Source organism: Zingiber officinale, chromosome 8B, assembly GCF_018446385.1.
Source record: "Zingiber officinale cultivar Zhangliang chromosome 8B, Zo_v1.1, whole genome shotgun sequence".
Lineage (NCBI taxonomy): Eukaryota > Viridiplantae > Streptophyta > Magnoliopsida > Zingiberales > Zingiberaceae > Zingiber > Zingiber officinale.
This window is the reverse complement of record NC_056001.1, coordinates 59531094-59548970: the sequence shown is the minus strand read 5'-3', so window position 1 is coordinate 59548970 and position 17877 is coordinate 59531094. Positions and strand designations below refer to the sequence as shown.

Sequence of the window (17877 nt, the reverse complement as noted above, 5' to 3'; positions counted from 1 at the left end):
AAGAAGGAAGCTTGGGTGGTTCTCGTCTCGGTAGATCGTCGCCCACGCGACGTCCGAGATAAAAAGAGGAATACGATAGAAGATCAAGAGGTTGTTGCTTACAAAGAAAGGTATAACTGTTGGGGTTGCAAGGTTGCAAACATAGTCCCATATTGGAAACACATGGGAAAGATCATGGATTTATAAGAGAAAAGATATCTCCATTGGTATGAGGCCTTTTGGGGAGAGCCCAAGAGCAAAACCATGAGGGCTTAGGCCCAAAGTGGACAATATCATGTCATTGTGGAGATATCTAATTTCTTTTCGATCCAATAATTGGTATCAGAGCCCGGACTGCCCGAAGGTTTAACCACCAACTGTGCACAAGAGCTATGGTCTGATTGAGCCATGTGGGTACAATATTAACCTCGAACAAAGAAAGTGGGGGTTCCTATGTTTGGATCAAGAGGACCAGACACCAGGAAGGAAGTCCTAGTTGCGACTAGGCAAGGAAGTCCTAGTAGGTCGGGTGGACCGAGGGGCAGGAAGACCTGGTGGGTCGAGGATCGGATGTGGGAAGCCTATGGTTCTTTGTTTGAGGGGGGGATTGTTGGGGTTACAAGGTTGCAAACATAGTCCCATATTGGAAACAATAACTAGTAATTCTATTCCGCATCATACTAGTTTTCTTTGTATAGATTTTGAAATACCAAACACAAGAGGCATATGATACTAGGTTTCAAATTTGTGATTCGAGTTTGTGTTTTTTTATATTTTTTCGAACTTGTGATTCGATTGTTCTTTTTGGTTAAACCTAGGGTTACTATAAGGAAATTAAATATTAAATTTCATTGAAAGACTTTGTCTAGGAAGTGGTGGATGCTCTCATACCCAAGAAGGCCTAGTGCCTCGCCATGTTTAACCTGGAAGTCGATTTCTGAAATTAATATTTAATTGAATTTGTAACATGGGTGGATTTGGATCAATAATGTTAAGTATCATTTGCGATCCAAGTCTAAACCTCTAAGAACAGATAAGTTAAATTTGGAATCAATAATGTTAAGTTCCATTTGCGATTCCTAAATTAATTTCTAAAGAACACAATAGGTTGTTAGGAATGGTTCAGGACTTGTACAAAATTTTTGTACAGGGAAATCGGTACGATATTCCGAGTATCAACCAACAATTGGTATCAGAGCTAGGGTTTGTCTCTGTGTGTTTGGTTTTCAGTTTAAATTATGCACATGTCATACATAATTTAGGTAGGATAATAGTAGGATATGCTAACTCTGTGGTTGCAGGCTCCAACTATTATGGCTTATAGAGTTTATGTGTGATTGGACCCTTGGATATGTCAAGAGCATTTTATTTGTGTGCATGATTGTATGTATTAAATACAGTAGGAGCTGTATTAGTTTAAGGATTTTACATTTTTGTTTCGATCTAGATTACATGTACATTCCTTTATGTAATATAGGATCGAAATATGTTAAATTCTATTTTTGTCGTGGATCGTATCTTTGCGAGGCATGGTACTATTTGTGGACCAGAGGCGCAGTGGAAAAAGAAGCAAGATAGATGCGGCGACTAGACTCGATTGCAGTGGCTAAAGATGGCAGCAGCTAGGGTTGGCAGCACACGAAGGACAGTGATGGAAGAAGCCTTAATAGTTGGAAAATTAATTTTCATATTTATTGCTTTTATTTACTGTGATGTGTGTGTGCATGTGATGTGTGATTGCATGGTTAAAATTCCTCACCTTAAATAACTAAGTGGGAGAGGGATTAGTAAATAAATTCCACGGTCTCCATTACTGGTTTGTAAGTGATGCAACAAACTTGCGTGTTGGCTCTGAGTGCCTCCCTCGCCATCGGATGAGTTTGTTTGCAGATCACTAGATCAAACTTCCTTTATGAATGGTTATGTTGGGTTGCAAGGTTGCAAACATAGTCCCATATTGAAAACACATGGGAAAGATCATGAGGTTATAAGAGAAAAGATATCTCCATTGGCATGAGGCCTTTTGGGGAGAGCCCAAGAGCAAAGTCATGAGGGTCTAGGCCTAAAGTGGACAATATTATGCTATTGTGGAGATATCTAAATTCTTTTCGATCCTACAATTGGTATCAGAGCCCGGACTGCCAGAAGGTTTAACCGCTGACTGTGCACAAGAGATATGGTCTGATTGAGCCATGTGGGTACAATATTGACCTCGAACAAAGAAAGTGGGGGCTCCTATGTTCGGATCAAGAGGACCAGATACCAGGCAGGAAGTTCTAGTTGCGACTAGGCAATGAAGTCCTAGTAGGTCGGGTGGACCGAGGGGCATGAAGACCTGGTGGGTCGAGGATCGGACATGGGAAGCCTATGGTCCTTTGTTTGAGGGGGGGGATTGTTGGGTTGCAAACATAGTCCCATATTGAAAACACATGGGAAAGATCATGAGGTTATAAGAGAAAAAATATCTCCATTAGCAAGAGGCCTTTTGGGGAGAGCCCAAGAGCAAAGCCATGAGGGTCTAGGCCCAAAGTAGACAATATCATGCTATTGTGGAAATATCTAAATTCTTTTCGATCCTACAGGTTATAGGAAATTATTTAGGAGCGTGTGATCTTCTCCATCTGAAGGGCACAATCCTATTTAATGGACTAAGTATCAAGTAATGGTATACACTTAGGCACATTTGATAGTATCCTCCCCATCAGAATCACTGCTATTATTTAAGCGACCGAAGGAAAACCAACTATTAATTTTATTTGTCATAAAGTTAGGTTGACAAGAATAAAATTAATGAATAAAACCTCCTCTTACAAATGTTTGATTTTGTATACGTCAACACTGACATGGCATGCAAAATTCACGGTATTTTGAGGTGTTGGTAAATTTAAATAGTATTGTTTGAGGAATCAATATTATTCTAAATTTAGAGTTTTGACCAAAGTTTATTTTGTGATTCTTAGGATGGCTTTCAACCCATTGGCCATTATACTGAAAGAGAACAAACTTATTGGTCCAAACTACATAGATTGGAAAAGAAACCTGGACATTGTCATAACTGCTGAAGGCTATAAGTTTATACTTTTAGAGACCTGCCCTGATGCACATAATAGTGATTCTAGTGAAGAGGAGATTGAGTATCATAAGAAATGGGTAAAAGCAGATGAGATGGCGCAGTGTTACATTTTGGCTTCAATGTCAAATGTGTGCAATATCGACATCAAGACTTACCAACTGCTTATGATATGATGAACAATCTCAAAGAACTTTTCGGACACCAGAATCAGGCTGCTAGGCAAGAGGCAATGAGAAAATTAATGACAGCCACCATGTCAGAGGGGGCACCCGTAAGGGATCATATCCTAAAGATGATGGCTTATTTGAACGAAATACAGATCCTTGGAGCTGAAATCGATGGGGAAACCCAGATCGATATTATTCTCCAAACGCTACCCAGAAGTTTTGAGCAGTTCCGCCTGAACTATAACATGAACAAAAGGGCTTATACATTGGCGGAACTTCTGACAGAACTTCAGGTAGCAGAAGGTATATTTTGTCATAGTTCTCAAATTCACTTTGCTGAAAATATTTCTACTTCTAAGTCAAAAGGTAAGAAGAAGAAGAAATAAGCTGGCTCAGCAAAGAAGGTGAAAAGATCTCTAGGTACTGGACCTAAAGCTGAAGTAAAGAAGCCAAAGGGCAAGTGCTTCATCTGCAAGCAGTCGGGACATTGGAAGGTGGACTGTCCTCATAAGAGAGAGAATAATAAAGATATATCTTATTCTCTAGTAGTAGAAACATGTTTAGCGATGTTATCTACCAAAACCTGGTGTGTAGATACAGGAGCCACTGATCATGTCTGCAATACATTGCAGGGGTTCCAGGAAACCCGACGACTATATGAGGGAGAGATAACCGTCTACATGGGCAATGCTACGAAAGTGGCGGCTGTTGTAGTGGGAGACGCCTACTTATCATTTGATAGGAATAGAAATTTGATTTTGAGAAATTATCTTTATGTACCAACTTTTAGAAAGAATTCAATTTCAGTTTCTAAATTATTTGTGGATGGATATTCTGTTTCTTTTGATGATAAAGTAGTTATCAAGAAGAATATGATTATTATCTGTTATGGTACATTAGTAGACATTTTGTATACTTTAAATCCAATTTTTCCCATAAAGCAACAAATAAAAATTAATAACACATCTTCTAATTCTAATAAGAGAAAGGAACCTTCAGAAATGAATCAAACATATCTTTGGCATCTAAGGTTTGGTCATATTAACTTGAGTAGGATTCAAAGGCTTATAGCCGATGGACTTTTGGGTTCATTAGTGTTGGAAAGCTTTCCAACTTGTGAATCTTGCTTGGAAGGTAAAATGACCAAGAGACCTTTTAAGGCCAAGGGGTATAGAGTCAAAGATGTGTTAGAACTAGTTCATTCTGATTTGTGTGGTCCTATGTCTATCCAGGCAAGAGGTGGTTTCGAATATTTTGTATCTTTTATAGATGACTATTCGAGATATGGGTACATTTACTTGATGCACCGCAAGTCTGAATGCTTTGATAAGTTCAAAGAGTACAAGGCTGATGTGGAGAAATGTCATGATAAAAGTATCAAAACACTACGGTCTGATCGTGGTGGCGAATACCTTTTTGGAGAGTTTAGGAATTACTTATCAGAGGCTGGGATTCAATCCTAATTATCTGCACCTGGTACACCCCAACAGAACGGTGTGGTAGAACGAAGGAATAAGACTCTTATGGAAATGGTTAGATCGATGATGAGTTATTCTGAATTACCAAATTCGTTTTGGGGAGATGCCCTGGAAACGGCAACGCACATTCTGAACTTGGTACCTTCTAAATCAGTACCTTCTACTCTCACAGAATTGTGGAATGGGGGTAAGCCTAGTCTAAGACACATTCAGATTTGGGGTAGTCCAGCACATGTGTTGAAGGGAGACACTGACAAGTTGGAATCACGAACAGAAGTTTGTCTGTTTGTAGGATATCCCAAAAGAATGAAAGGTGGTTTGTTTTATAATCCTAAAAATCAAAAGATCATTGTTAGCACCGATGCTTGATTTTTGGAGGAATATTATATAATGGACCACAAGCCCATAAGTAAAATTGTTCTAGAAGAAATAAGAGAGGGCATGCCTAACTTAGTACCAACAGTACAAGATGAAATATCACAAGAAACTACAACACATATCACAAATGATACACAACCACAGACAGTGTCTCGTCGTAGTGGGAGGGTTGTGAGGCAACCTAAAAGATTCATGTCTTTGGGAGAGTGTTCGGACTTGATCCCTGATGAACATGAACCTGATCTCCGGACATATGACGAAGCACTCCAAGATAAAGATGTAGTATCTTAGCAAAGAGCAATGAACTCTGAAATAGAATCTATATATTCTAATAAGGTCTGAGAACTTTTAGAACCACCTAATTGTGTAAAAGCCGTTGAATGTAAGTGGATCTACAAAAGGAAAAGAGGGATAGATGGGAAGGTGGAAACCTTCAAAGCAAGGCTTGTTGCGAATGGGTATACTCAGAAAAAGGGAATCGATTATGAGGAAACCTTTTCGCCAGTAGCTATGCTTAAGTCTATCCGGATACTCTTATCTATTGCTGCTCATATGGATTATAAGGTTTAGCAAATGAATGTCAAGACAGCTTTCCTTAATGGAAGTCTTGAAGAAAACATCCATATGAAGCAACCAGAGGGGTTCATTGAAAAAGGCAAAGAACATCTAGTATGTAAGTTAAATTGGTCTATTTATGGACTGAAGCAAGCTTTAAGGTCTTCGAACATCCGGTTTAATAAAGTAATCCAGTCGTATGGATTTATTCAATGTCCGGATGAGTCTTGTGTATACAAGAAGTGTGATGGAAACGTGGTGGTATTTCTTGTACTATACGTAGATGACATTTTGTTAGTTGGAAACAATATCAAAGTATTGTCGGAAGTAAGGGTATGATAGTCCAAGCAATTCGATATGAAGGACTTAGGAGAATGCGCACATATTCTTGGGATCAAAGTAATAAGGGATCGCAAGAAAAGGATGTTGTGCTTGTCCCAAGCTTCATATATCGATACAATCCTAGCTCGTTTTAGCATGCAATGTTGGTTAATCCTAGGAAAACGTACCGGTTCCACTGTACAAAAATTTTTATACAAGTGTCGAACCTTTCCTTAAATAACCTATTGTGTTCTTTAGAAGTTAAATAAGGAATCGCAGACGGAACTTAACATCATTGATTCTAAATTTAACTTATCTGTTCTTAATGGTTTAGATTTGAATCACAAGCGGAACTTAACACTATTGATTCAAATCTACCTAAGTTATTAATTCCATAAATATTAATTTCCAAAATTGGCTTCCAGGACTGCATGGCGAGGCACATGACCTTCTTGGATATGGGAGCAACCACCACCGCCTAGGCAAAGCCTTTTAAGGAAAGCTAATATTTATTTTCTTAAATAACTTTAGGTTAACCAAAAATAACAATCGAATCACAAATTTGAAAAAGAAGAAAACACAAAATAAAAAAATAAATTCGATAAACTAGATCTAATTGCCTCTTGTATTTAGAATTCATACAAAGAAAAATAACTAGTATGATGCGGAAGAAAAATACTAGTTATACCTTCTCTTTATAAGCTAATGACCTCAAGATCTTCTGCCGTATTCCTCGCCTCGCCTTGGACGTCGTGTGGGCGACAATCCTCCAAGATGAACACCACCCAAAAGCTTCCTCCTTCTTCTTCTAAAATCCGGCCACCACCACCACCAAGGAGAAGAGAGCAAAGGGAGAGGAAGAAGGGAGAGGGCCGGCCACCAAGAGATCACCCAAGCAAAAGAATAAGAGTTGTGTCTCATGAAGCCCCCTCACCCCTTCTTTTATATTATTTGCCCAAGGCAAATAAGGAAAAACCTTTTACAAAAAATAAAATCATCCAAGAGTTTTTCTTTTTCCCTTTTTATTTTTCCTTTTCTTTTCTCTTGATTGAATCAATCACCAATCAATGATTATGATCAATCCTATTTGGTTTAGGATTGAATTTGGTTTAATCCTATTGGCCGGCCCTTGCTTGGGCACCAAGCAAGGTGGTCGGCCATAATTAAAAGAAAAGGAAAAATAATTTTTTAAAAAAAATTTAAAAGAAGAAATCCTCTTATAAAATTTACAAGCTCTCTTTCCTAAAGTATGAGTTAAAAAAGGAAAGTTTCTAAAAATTAAAATCATGTTTTAAAATTTAAAAACTCTCTTATAAAATTTCCTTTTTTAACATGGTGATAGAAAATTTAAATTTTAAAACTTCTTTTTCTTTTTTTTTCTTAAACCATAAGGATGGTTTAAAAAGGAAAGTTTTAAAATCTTTTAAACTCTCTATTTAAACATGTGGCCTAATTCAAATAAGGAAATTTTTAAAAATTAAAATCTCTCTTTTAAAACTTATAGTTTTCTACAAAGAGAAGATTTTAAAAATTCAAAACAACCCTCCCTTTTTTGAATTATTATGGTCGGCCCCTACAAGCTTGGTCACCAAGCTATAGGGTCGGCCCCTTCAAGAGGATGTGGTCGGCCATTGCTTGGTCACCAAGCAATGGTCGGGCCCCCTTCTTGGACACCAAGAAGAGCCTTACATTTGGATGGACTTGAGGCTATAATGAGGCTACGACAGGGACCTAGAGGAGAAATTGGTTTTGACCTTCCGATGAGCTTGAGTATCCCATGTTCGCCCCGAACACACAACTCAAGTTCATTGATAATAACTCATTCCACTAGAGAGTTATTACCGCACTACCGCACCAATCCCAAATTACATTATGGGCTCCTTCTTATCATGAGTGTGTTAGTCTCCCTGTGTTTAAGATTACGAATGTTCACTAATTAAGTAAGTTACTGACAACTCACTTAATTAATATCTAGCACCAAGAGTAGTACCACTCAACTTTATTGTCATGTCGGACTTATGTCCACCTGCAGGGCTTAACATGGCAATCCTTATAAGCTCCTCTTGGGGGCATTCTCAACCTAGATAACTAGGACACAGATTCCTTTTATAATCAACAACACACACTATAAGTAATATCATTTCCCAACTTATCGGGCATATTGATTTATCGAGCTAAACCTCACCCTTTGATAAATCAAAGAAATAAATATTAAATATATGTGCTTGTTATTATATTAGGATTAAGAGCACACACTTCCATAATAACTAAGGTTTAGTTCTTTTACTAAGTCAGTACAAAAAGAACATACCTAAATGATCCTACTCATTACACTTTAAGTGTATTAGTATAATTTATTAGTCAAGATAAACTAATACTTAATTACATTACGACTATACTGATAGTTTGTTCCTTTCTATCTTAGTCGCGAACAATTGTTTATAATTTATAGAGAACCGACAACATGATCTTCTGAGTGTGACACCACACTCCATGTTGTCTACTATATAAATTAATTGAACAATTATATTTAATAAATAAATGCAGATATTGACCCATGTGATTCTTTTATTTTAACAAATAAATGTTTACAAAAGCTAGGCTTTTAGTATACACTCCAATATGCAAGACTCCAAGAAAGGTTTTCTACCTTTTAGGTATGGAGTAGCTTTATCTAAAGAGATGTTTCCGAAGACATCAAAGGAGATAGAGAACATGAAGGCAGTTTCTTATGCTTCGGCTGTAGGAAGCCTAATGTATACTATGTTGTGCACGAGACTGGATATCTGTTTTATCGTGGGCATGGTTAGCAGATATCAAAGTAACCCTGGACAAGGACATTGGATTGCTGTAAAGCATATATTGAAGTACCTTAGAAGGCCTAAAGATTATATGCTAGTTTACCAAGCAGATGACTTGCTCTCTGTGGGTTACACGAATTCCGACTTCCAATCAAATAGGGACAATAGTAAGTCTACATCAGGCTATGTGTTTACTTTAGGAGGTGGAGCCATTGCATGGAAGAGTGTTAAGCAGAAATACGTTTCAGACTCAACTATGGAAGCTGAGTATGTGGCAGCCTCTAAGGCAGCCAAAGAAGCTGTATGGCTTAGGAACTTTCTAATGGACTTAGATGAGATTTCTGGTTTGCCCAAAATCATCACAATTTATTGTGATAATAGCGGTGCAGTAGCAAACTCGAAGGAACCACGAGCCCATAAGGCAAGTAAACACATAGAGCGCAAGTATCACCTGATATGAGACATCGTAAAGCAAGGAGAAGTTGTTGTCGCCAAGATTGCATCAGCAGATAACCTAGTAGATCCTTTCACTAAGGCCCTTCCAGCAAAAGCTTTCGATCAGCATGTTGAAGGAATGAGAATCAGATGTGTGGCAACATTTATGACAGCATAGTCTTTTAGTATAAGTGGGAGATTGTTAGAGTGTATACTAAAAGCCTAGCTTTTTGTAAACATTTATTTTTGAAATAAAAAATCACATTGGTCAAATGTCTACATTTATATGCTAAGCGTAGTTGTTTAATTAATTTATATTGTAGATAACATGGTGTGTGGTGTCACACATAGAAGATAATGTTATCAGTAGATAATGTTATCAGTTATTTATAAATTATAAACAATTGCTCATGACTAAGATGGATAGGAAGAAACCATTGGAATAGTCGTAGTGTAATTTGGTATTAGTTTATCTTGACTATAAAATTACACTAGTACACTCAGAGTGTATTGAGCTGGACCATTTAAGGTAAGTTCTTTTTATACTGACTACATAAAAGAATAAGACCTTTGTTGTTATGGAAGTGTGTGCTCTTAATCATGATATCATAACAAGCACATATATCTAGTATTTATTTCTTTGACTTATCAAAGGGTGCGATTTAGTTTGATAAATCAATAGATCCGATAAGTTAGGAAATGATATTATTTATAGTGTGTGTTGTTGATTATAGAAGGAAACTGTGTCCTAGTAATCTAGGTTGATGATATCCCCAAGAGGAGCTCATAAGAATTGTCATGTAAACCCTGCAGGTGGACTTAATCCGACATGATGATAAGGTTGAGTGGTACTACTTTTGGAGCTAGATATTAATTAAGTGAGTTGTCAGTAACTCATTTAATTAGTGGGCATTCTATATCTTAAACACAGAGAGACTAATACACTCATGATAAAAAGGAGCCCAAAATGTAATTTGGGATTTGTGCGGTAGTTCAATAATAATTCTTTAGTGATATGAATTATTATTGATGAAATTAAGTTGGGTGTTCGGGGCGAACACGGGAAGCTTAATTTCATTGAGAGCCCAAAACAAATTCCTCCTCTCGGTCCCTATCGTAGCCTCTTATTTATAAAGTATTATACCCACCCATACCCACCTTCTTACCCACCTTAAGGTGGTCGGCCAAGCCTAGCTTGGAGCCCAAGCTAGGGTCGGCCAGACCAAGGTGAGTTGGTTTCATTAGGTGGTCGACCCTAGCTTGAACCCAAGCTTGGTGTGGCCGGTCACAATAAATTAAAAGGTTTTTATTTTTTAAATCTTTATTATGTGGAAGTCATTGTTTTAAAAGAGAGTTTAAAATTTAAATCTTTCCTTTTATAGTTTTCTACAAAAGATTAAGTGAAAGGTTTGATATCTTTTCTTATTTGTAGTTAAAAGGAAAATTTTAATTTTTGATAAAACTTTTCTTTTTTGTAACAATCCTCATGATTTAAAAGAGAGTTTTAAAATTAAATCTTTCCTTTTATAATTTCTACAAAAGATTAAGAAAAGATTTGATATCTTTCCTTATTTGTAGATTGAAAAGAAGATTTTAATTTTAGAGAAAACTTTCCTTTTTGTAAATCATCCACATGTTTTAATAGAGAGATTTTAATTTATAAAAGTTTCCTTTTATGACCAACCATGAAGGGAATTTTCAAAAGAGAAATTTTTATTTAAAAATTTTCGGAAACAAATTAGGAAGTTTTAATTTTGTGTTTAAAACTTTCCTTATTTGGAGGGATTAAGGTGGTCGGCCATATATAGTTTGAAAGGGAAATTTTATTAAACTTTCCTTTCATTGGCAAAGAGAATAAGGAAGTTTTGATAAAACTTTCCTTATTTTCCAAGACCAAGGAATATAAAAGAGAGGGTAGAGGTGTCTCACCTCATAACAATATCTCTTCTATTATTCCTCTCTTCCTTGGTTGGTGCCCGACCCCTCTCTTCCTCTCCCTCTCTCTCTCCTATTCTTCTTCCTTGGTCGGTGGCATCTTCATCTCAAGGAGCTTGGTTGGTGGCCGAATCTTGCTAAAGGAAGAAGGAGAGATGGGAGGTCTTATTTTTTAGCATCCCTTGGAGCTTGGTGGTGGCCAAAACTCATCTTCTCTTGGAGTTCTTGTGGTGGCTGAAACTTGCTTGGAGAAGAAGGAAGCTTTGGTGGTTCTCATCTCGGTAGATCGTCGCTCACACGACATCCGAGATAAGAAGAGGAATACGATAGAAGATCAAGAGGTTGTTGCTTACAAAGAAAGGTATAACTAGTAATTCTATTTCGCATCATACTAGTTTTCTTTGTATAGATTTTGAAATACCAAACATAAGAGACATATGATTCTAGGTTTCGAATTTGTGATTCGAGTTTGTGTTTTTTGTTTTTGTTTTTTCAAACTTGTGATTCGATTGTTCTTTTTGGTTAAACCTAGGGTTACTATAAGGAAATTAAATATTAAATTTCGTTGAAAGACTTTTTCTAGGAAGTGGTGGATGCTCCCATACCCAAGAAGTCCTAGTGCCTCACCATGTTTAACCTGGAAGCCAATCTCTGAAATTAATATTTAATTGATTTTGTAATATGGGTGGATTTGGATCAATAATGTTAAGTATCGTTTGCGATCCAAGTCTAAACCTCTAAGAACAGATAAGTTAAATTTGGAATAAATAATGTTAAGTTCCGTTTGCGATTCCTAATTTAATTTCTAAAGAACACAATAGGTTGTTAGGAATGGTTCAGGACTTGTATAAAATTTTTGTATAGGGGAACTAGTACGATATTCCGAGTATTAACCAACATAAGGTAGGGTCCTGAAGTTGGGGCCGAAGTCAAGAAGGCTAGCTAATATAGTAGTTAAAGTCAAGGAGGGGGCAGCACTCGGTGCTAGCATGATTGCATGGCCGGGCGAGCACTCCAGCCGATTAAATCTTTTATCCGATCAGATTTTGACTCCTCTTGGCTTGATGGAGAACCGAATCCTCTTGACTTAATGGAGAACTGAGTCATCTTGTCCCGATTGGAGCTTCTAGACATACGACCCGACCTGATTCTTATATGATCGGATGTCAAGTCCCCGAGATGGTCGACCTTCCACAGTCGACTCAACCTATCCATGGGCAATGCCCGATTGGACAACAGAGGGAACTCGGCCAGCTCACCGTTAAAGTATGGTATGTCATCCCAAAACCCCAAGATCCATATTCGGCGTCTTGCGTAATCATTGTCAAAGAATCAAGAGAATATTTTCCATGCAACCCATACGGTGGAAGTCTCCAACTTGCAAGTGCAGAGTTGATGAGCCTAATTTAGGAAAGACTTTAAAGTGTCAGAATGGTTGATCCTATTTTAGCAATATATCTATATTCATGCAGAGGGGAAAAAATAACACTATATAAGGAGTCTCCTCCTAATGGCATAGGTAGACGAGGTACTATCATCATTCATTGTTCTTCATTTTTCCCCTACCCTCAGGGACGAAGCCATGCAAGGGTTGTCCTGGGCTATAGCCCAGCCCTTGAGTGGCTCCATCATCTATGGCACCAAGTAAAAGGAGGAAAAAAAACCCAAAGATCATAATTCTCAAGTCCCAATCACCTGGTAAATACCAAGTCAATGAGAAAACAAGATATGCTACTTTGTTTTCAATTATTTTCTTTTTATTAATTCAAAATCTTTTAATTACTTGTAAATTGGAGACATGACGACTGTGAGTCCTTCGTATTTTTACAAAAACATTTTGGCTCCTTATAATTTTATTTTTAATTCAATTATATATTTATTTAATTATTATTTTTATTAAAATTATAAATACGAATCTCATTTTTTCGATCCAACTTGTAACATGTTTGTTTGTTATTTCCTTAGCTATCAACTAACTTTGGTCGTGGACTGTAACTATTGCTTCTACCCTCCTCGTCTTCGACTTTGAGACCACGCTCTAATTCTCCTTTGACTTTAGTTGTCTCACTCGCCCCGCTCCTCTCGTCATCATCCTCTGCCCATCCTCCTTTGACTATATCGTCTGCCTTTTCTCCCCATGCCCTTTCCTTGTTGTTGCTTGTGGCCAGACCCTCACCCCCGAGGTGTAATTATCAACATGACCGCCCTCAGCCGCTATGACCTCTAAATTTCTAATATCTATGAATTAGATATTACTATCGATAAATTAACTTAACTATTTCATAAATAATAAAAAAATATTTTTTAAAAAATTAAAATTTGGTGAAATATAGGAAATGACAAGATGATAACGTGATTATACAAAATGAACTCAGACTTCTTCTTCTATGGCGTCCTTGGTGGATGTTACGAACCGCAAGTGTACGGTTACGTCGCCAGTAATAATAAAAGATATCGTATCCACATGGACTGTTGATTAAGCACTAGTTAACTTCGCATAGCGAATTATCTAGACAAACGTAAGGAAGTAAGAGAAAAGAAAGTAGAGAAAGAAAAGAGGAAAGAGAGAAAATGATCTCGAGAGGGGTTGAGCTAGAGGATGGAAGATGATCGATTCTAGGATTTTGGTTTCATTGTAATGCTAGGTGATGTTACATAGATTGCTTAGTTCCTATCTTCTATGTTCATGCTCTTGTAGGAAGTTAGATTCATTACCGATTCTCCCCTGCAGTGAATAAGTCGACATGATCTCTACTCTATGTCCTATGCTACTAAATGAGAATGATTCCTATGTTGTCCTTACACGGGGTTGCCTGTCACATGCGTCCCTCGGATAATCAACATAGAAACACACTAACACATAATAACATAGAAATAGAAATAGTGATTATGCACGATCCCCTACCTCCTTGTGGAGATTTGCTTCTCCTTTCAAGGTGATACCCTAAATAGTCCTTACACGGGCATGTCTATCACATACGTCTCTCGGATAATCGATCTAGGCTATCCCCTCCTACGGGATTGACAATTCTACACAATCATTTGATAAAACATGCAAAAGATATAAACAAGATTCACACACACATTACATCAAACATGAACAAGGCATCAACAAGTCATTGAATAGAAAACATGGTAAATCTACATAGTTTTACATCACCATCACATCACAAATACTTCCTATATCCTAGATCTAGAAATCTACTCCATTGCTAAGGAAGAAGAGCCTCAAAACATAAAGAAAAGCATACTTACAACCCTAGATTTGAGAAGAAGGGGAAGAAGAGATGCTTGCCGATGATTCCAATGTCTTGGGGATGCCTCCTTGCTCTGGAGATGGATGGATCGCCAAGGGATGGAGGAGAATGAAGTTCTAGGGTTTCCCCCTAAGGGGAGAACTCTTCCCCCAAGGAGAGGGATGAAGTCCCAGATCCAAGATCCAAGATGAGTCAAAGAATGGAGATCTTGACTCTTATATACCTCCTCCAAACTGCCCAGGAAAATCAGAAAAATAGGGGTCCGGTAAATCGGATTTTTCACCCATTAAACCAGGTTTTCTCGTGATTTATCCTGAACCAAAGTTGTATCTCTTGAAATTATCTTCAATCTGATACTTGGATCGAGCCCTGGCTCCAACCGAGCCGAAAGCTATGGCGGTTCAAAGTTTGGTCTGCAGTCTGGGCAGAGGTCCAGTTGAACCTGCGATTGGGAGGCACGGCCGTGCCATTTATCATGGGCAGACAAGTCTCTCTCTCTGTTGGACCTGAAGAAAAGTTGTAGATCTTGAAGTCAGCTACGTTTCGGTATAAAGATCATCCAAAAACTCTAACCGAGCGCAAAGTTATGGCCGTTTTACGATCAGTCTGCAATCTGCCCAGAATTCAGCACAGCTCTGTTTTGGCATGGCACGACCCGTGTTCTTCGTCACACGGCCGTGTGGAGTCCACACGGCCTCACATGGCTCTCTCTATGGTTGAGTCATACGGTCGTGTGGCTCACATGGCCGTGGCCCTTTTCTTCTCTGCCGAGGCCACACACTGGAATGTTGGCACGGCCATGTGTTGCTTGGCCATGAGATGTTGGCACGGCCGTGTGGGTCACACGACCATGGCTTGCTTTGGCTCTGGTGGAGGAGCACGGTCGTGCCATTTGGCACGACCAAGACATGTAATGGCCACACGACTGTGTGGCATACACGGCCCAGGCTGGAATTTTTCTGGAATTGCTCCCGTGTGTATTTTTGCTCCATTTTCGCTCTAAATACCGTTCTGTCAATCAAAACAAGTAAAGAGTAGATCTCCAAACAAAATATAATGGAATTATGACATTACAATGAAATAGAGTGCAATAAACATAGATTATGCTAATGAAATACAAGTAGATGTGCGTCAAGACATGCATAAAAGTGTATATAACTTACGCATATCAGTGGACTTAGTCAATTTAGAATCAGCCCAGTCCATTTCTAATTCTTGGATCCGTCCTTGCCTACCTTTTGTCTAACTTGAACGTTGCAGTGCTTGCGTTAGGGACCCCTCCCTGACCTGGTCACTAACGTTTTCTTCTTCTAGCTCTTCTTCTCTTTGACACGCAGGCTTGATTGTGACACCGAGTTCTTCTTGTTCAGAGTCTTCTCACGGTCAACCCGATGCCACCTAATCATCACGTCATGTTCTCCAATTTAAGAGAGAATCAAACATAATTTTAAATCTTGTATTATATTTAATGAAATGTCGGAAATGTTTTTCATTTCATTAAATTATCAAAACTTAATACTATACTCAGTACAATAATATCTTTTTTCTTTTATTTCATCTTCTTTTTCCTTTAGTCTTCAATGTATCAAGGGCGCCAGCGTCCAGATGATAGTGAAACCTAGGTATCTAAGTTTGATAATTTATCGGAATGATACATTTTAACTAATAGTGGCAGATTTCAAACCGTATTCCTCCAAACCTCATCGCTACTATAAGACCGAACTTCTCTCATCTTCCAAATTCCATTGCCATTCTTCACAGACTCACGCCAGGTTACAATTAATCTTTCTTCCTTGATTCTTTTTTGTTATTATGGCTCTGTTCCATCATGTTCTTGTTCCCAAATCTCACTTCTTTGTGCAGAAGATGAACTTGCCGCCAGGTTTCAGGTTCCATCCGACTGATGAAGAACTCATCACTCACTACCTCGCTCCGAAGCTCTCTGACTCCAATTTCTCTGAAACAACTGTGATAACTGAGCTCGACATGAACAAGATCGAGCCATGGAATCTGCCATGCAAGTTCTCACTGTCCTCGACCATTCTTCTCCACTTTAAAATTCTCCTTTTGATGATTTATTTCGATCCTGCAGCGATCACGAAACTGGGAGAGGAGTGGTACTTCTTCTGCATGAAGAACAGGAAGAACCCTACAGGATTGAGGACCAACAGGGCCACTGATTCAGGCTACTGGAAAGCATCAGGAAAAAACAAGGAAATCCACGGAAGAAGAAGGGACCTGATCGGGTCGAAGAAAACCCTAGTTTTCTACAGAGGGAGGGCACCAAAAGGAGAGAAGACAAACTGGATCATGCATGAGTACAGAGCAGGGAGGAACCCTACAGCCATTAATGTGCTTCATTCTTCAGTATTCATTAATGATGCTACTAATTATCTTTCTTCTCTCTTCTACTGATCTGACATGTTCTTCTTGTTTGCAATTGTGGCAGAATAATGTTTGGGTGATCTGCAGAGTGTTCTCTAAGAACTCTGGATGTCGCAGCCATGGCTCGACCTGCTTCTACACTTCTCATGGAGCTGAAAACACTTTCGAGGGAGAGTTCTTCCGAGATTTGTTAGCTGATGAAGTGACTCAATTAGATGTGTTAAGTAGTAAAAGATGATTACGCTATATGAAGAAAAATAAATTATGAGATCAGTTTACTAATTGTAAAATAGTTAGAAGGTGCGAGGATTTTTTTTTCTGTAAATTAGATGTGTCATGGAATTACTAGGAGGAAATTATTGTTATAATAACGTTTGGTTATAGATTGGTGTTGTGTCGTAGAGATTGATAGGATAAATGTGATTTTGCATTGGAGATATTTATGGGAGATAATAAAAATAATGGAATTTTAAATTACTAAATATAAAATATTTGATCTTATCTGTTCCCCCACAGCCATAATATCCTTGATTTACGAACTTAATTGTGCAAAAGGCGGGTCCCGCCGCCCAGCGGCCCCCTAGGCCTGGCCCCACAGAAATCCTAGGAGGAGGTAAATCAACGGTGAATGCTGACCCGGGTAAAGCATGGTGTCTCCGAAATTTAACACAGCCGGCCCAGATTATTCATCCAGTGCACTACCTGCAAAGATGGTGATGCTTGATATGATCGAGTTGCTTGGTGCCCGAGCTGATTGAGTGATTGAAGTGCCCAAGCTGCTTGGTGTTCGAATTGATAGAGTATCGAGTTGAGAAATTGGGATGTTGAAGTTTGTGTTTAACACAGTTTCTTTAAAATAAATTCGTCTTCTTTGCCAGCGCTTTGAGGTTATGATGAATGGTTATTTTAGCATATCGTAACAAAACCAAGATCGTAACACAATTTTCTTAAAATAAATTTATTCACTCCGACGGTACTTTAAGATTACGATGGATGTAGGTTTGTTTCTCATAATATAGTTATAACAAAACCACGATTACAACAGAGTCTCTTGAAAATAGATTCATCCCCTCCTCCGATACTTCGAGATTATGGTGAACGTCTATTTCTCAT

General features: G+C 38.2%; 1 protein-coding gene across 1 annotated transcript; it reads left to right on the top strand.

The window, feature by feature from the left end:
• Positions 1 to 16054: 16054 nt before the first annotated feature.
• Positions 16055 to 17205, top strand: LOC122017574 (NAC domain-containing protein 100-like). Its single transcript, XM_042575221.1, has 4 exons — positions 16055 to 16151; positions 16243 to 16396; positions 16472 to 16731; positions 16829 to 17205. The coding sequence occupies exons 2-4, from the start codon at positions 16246 to 16248 to the stop codon at positions 17000 to 17002; spliced, it is 585 nt and encodes a 194-aa protein (XP_042431155.1). The 5' UTR covers positions 16055 to 16151; positions 16243 to 16245; the 3' UTR covers positions 17003 to 17205.
• Positions 17206 to 17877: the final 672 nt, after the last annotated feature.

Excerpts from the sequence above, each read along its gene's own strand:
- LOC122017574 (XM_042575221.1), top strand. The coding sequence starts at position 16,246 with ATGAACTTGCCGCCAGGTTTCAGGTTCCATCCGACTGATGAAGAACTC. Across the intron at positions 16,397-16,471 it reads CGAGCCATGGAATCTGCCAT|CGATCACGAAACTGGGAGAG; the intron begins GCAAGTTCTCAC and ends TCGATCCTGCAG. Across the intron at positions 16,732-16,828 it reads GGAACCCTACAGCCATTAAT|AATAATGTTTGGGTGATCTG; the intron begins GTGCTTCATTCT and ends CAATTGTGGCAG.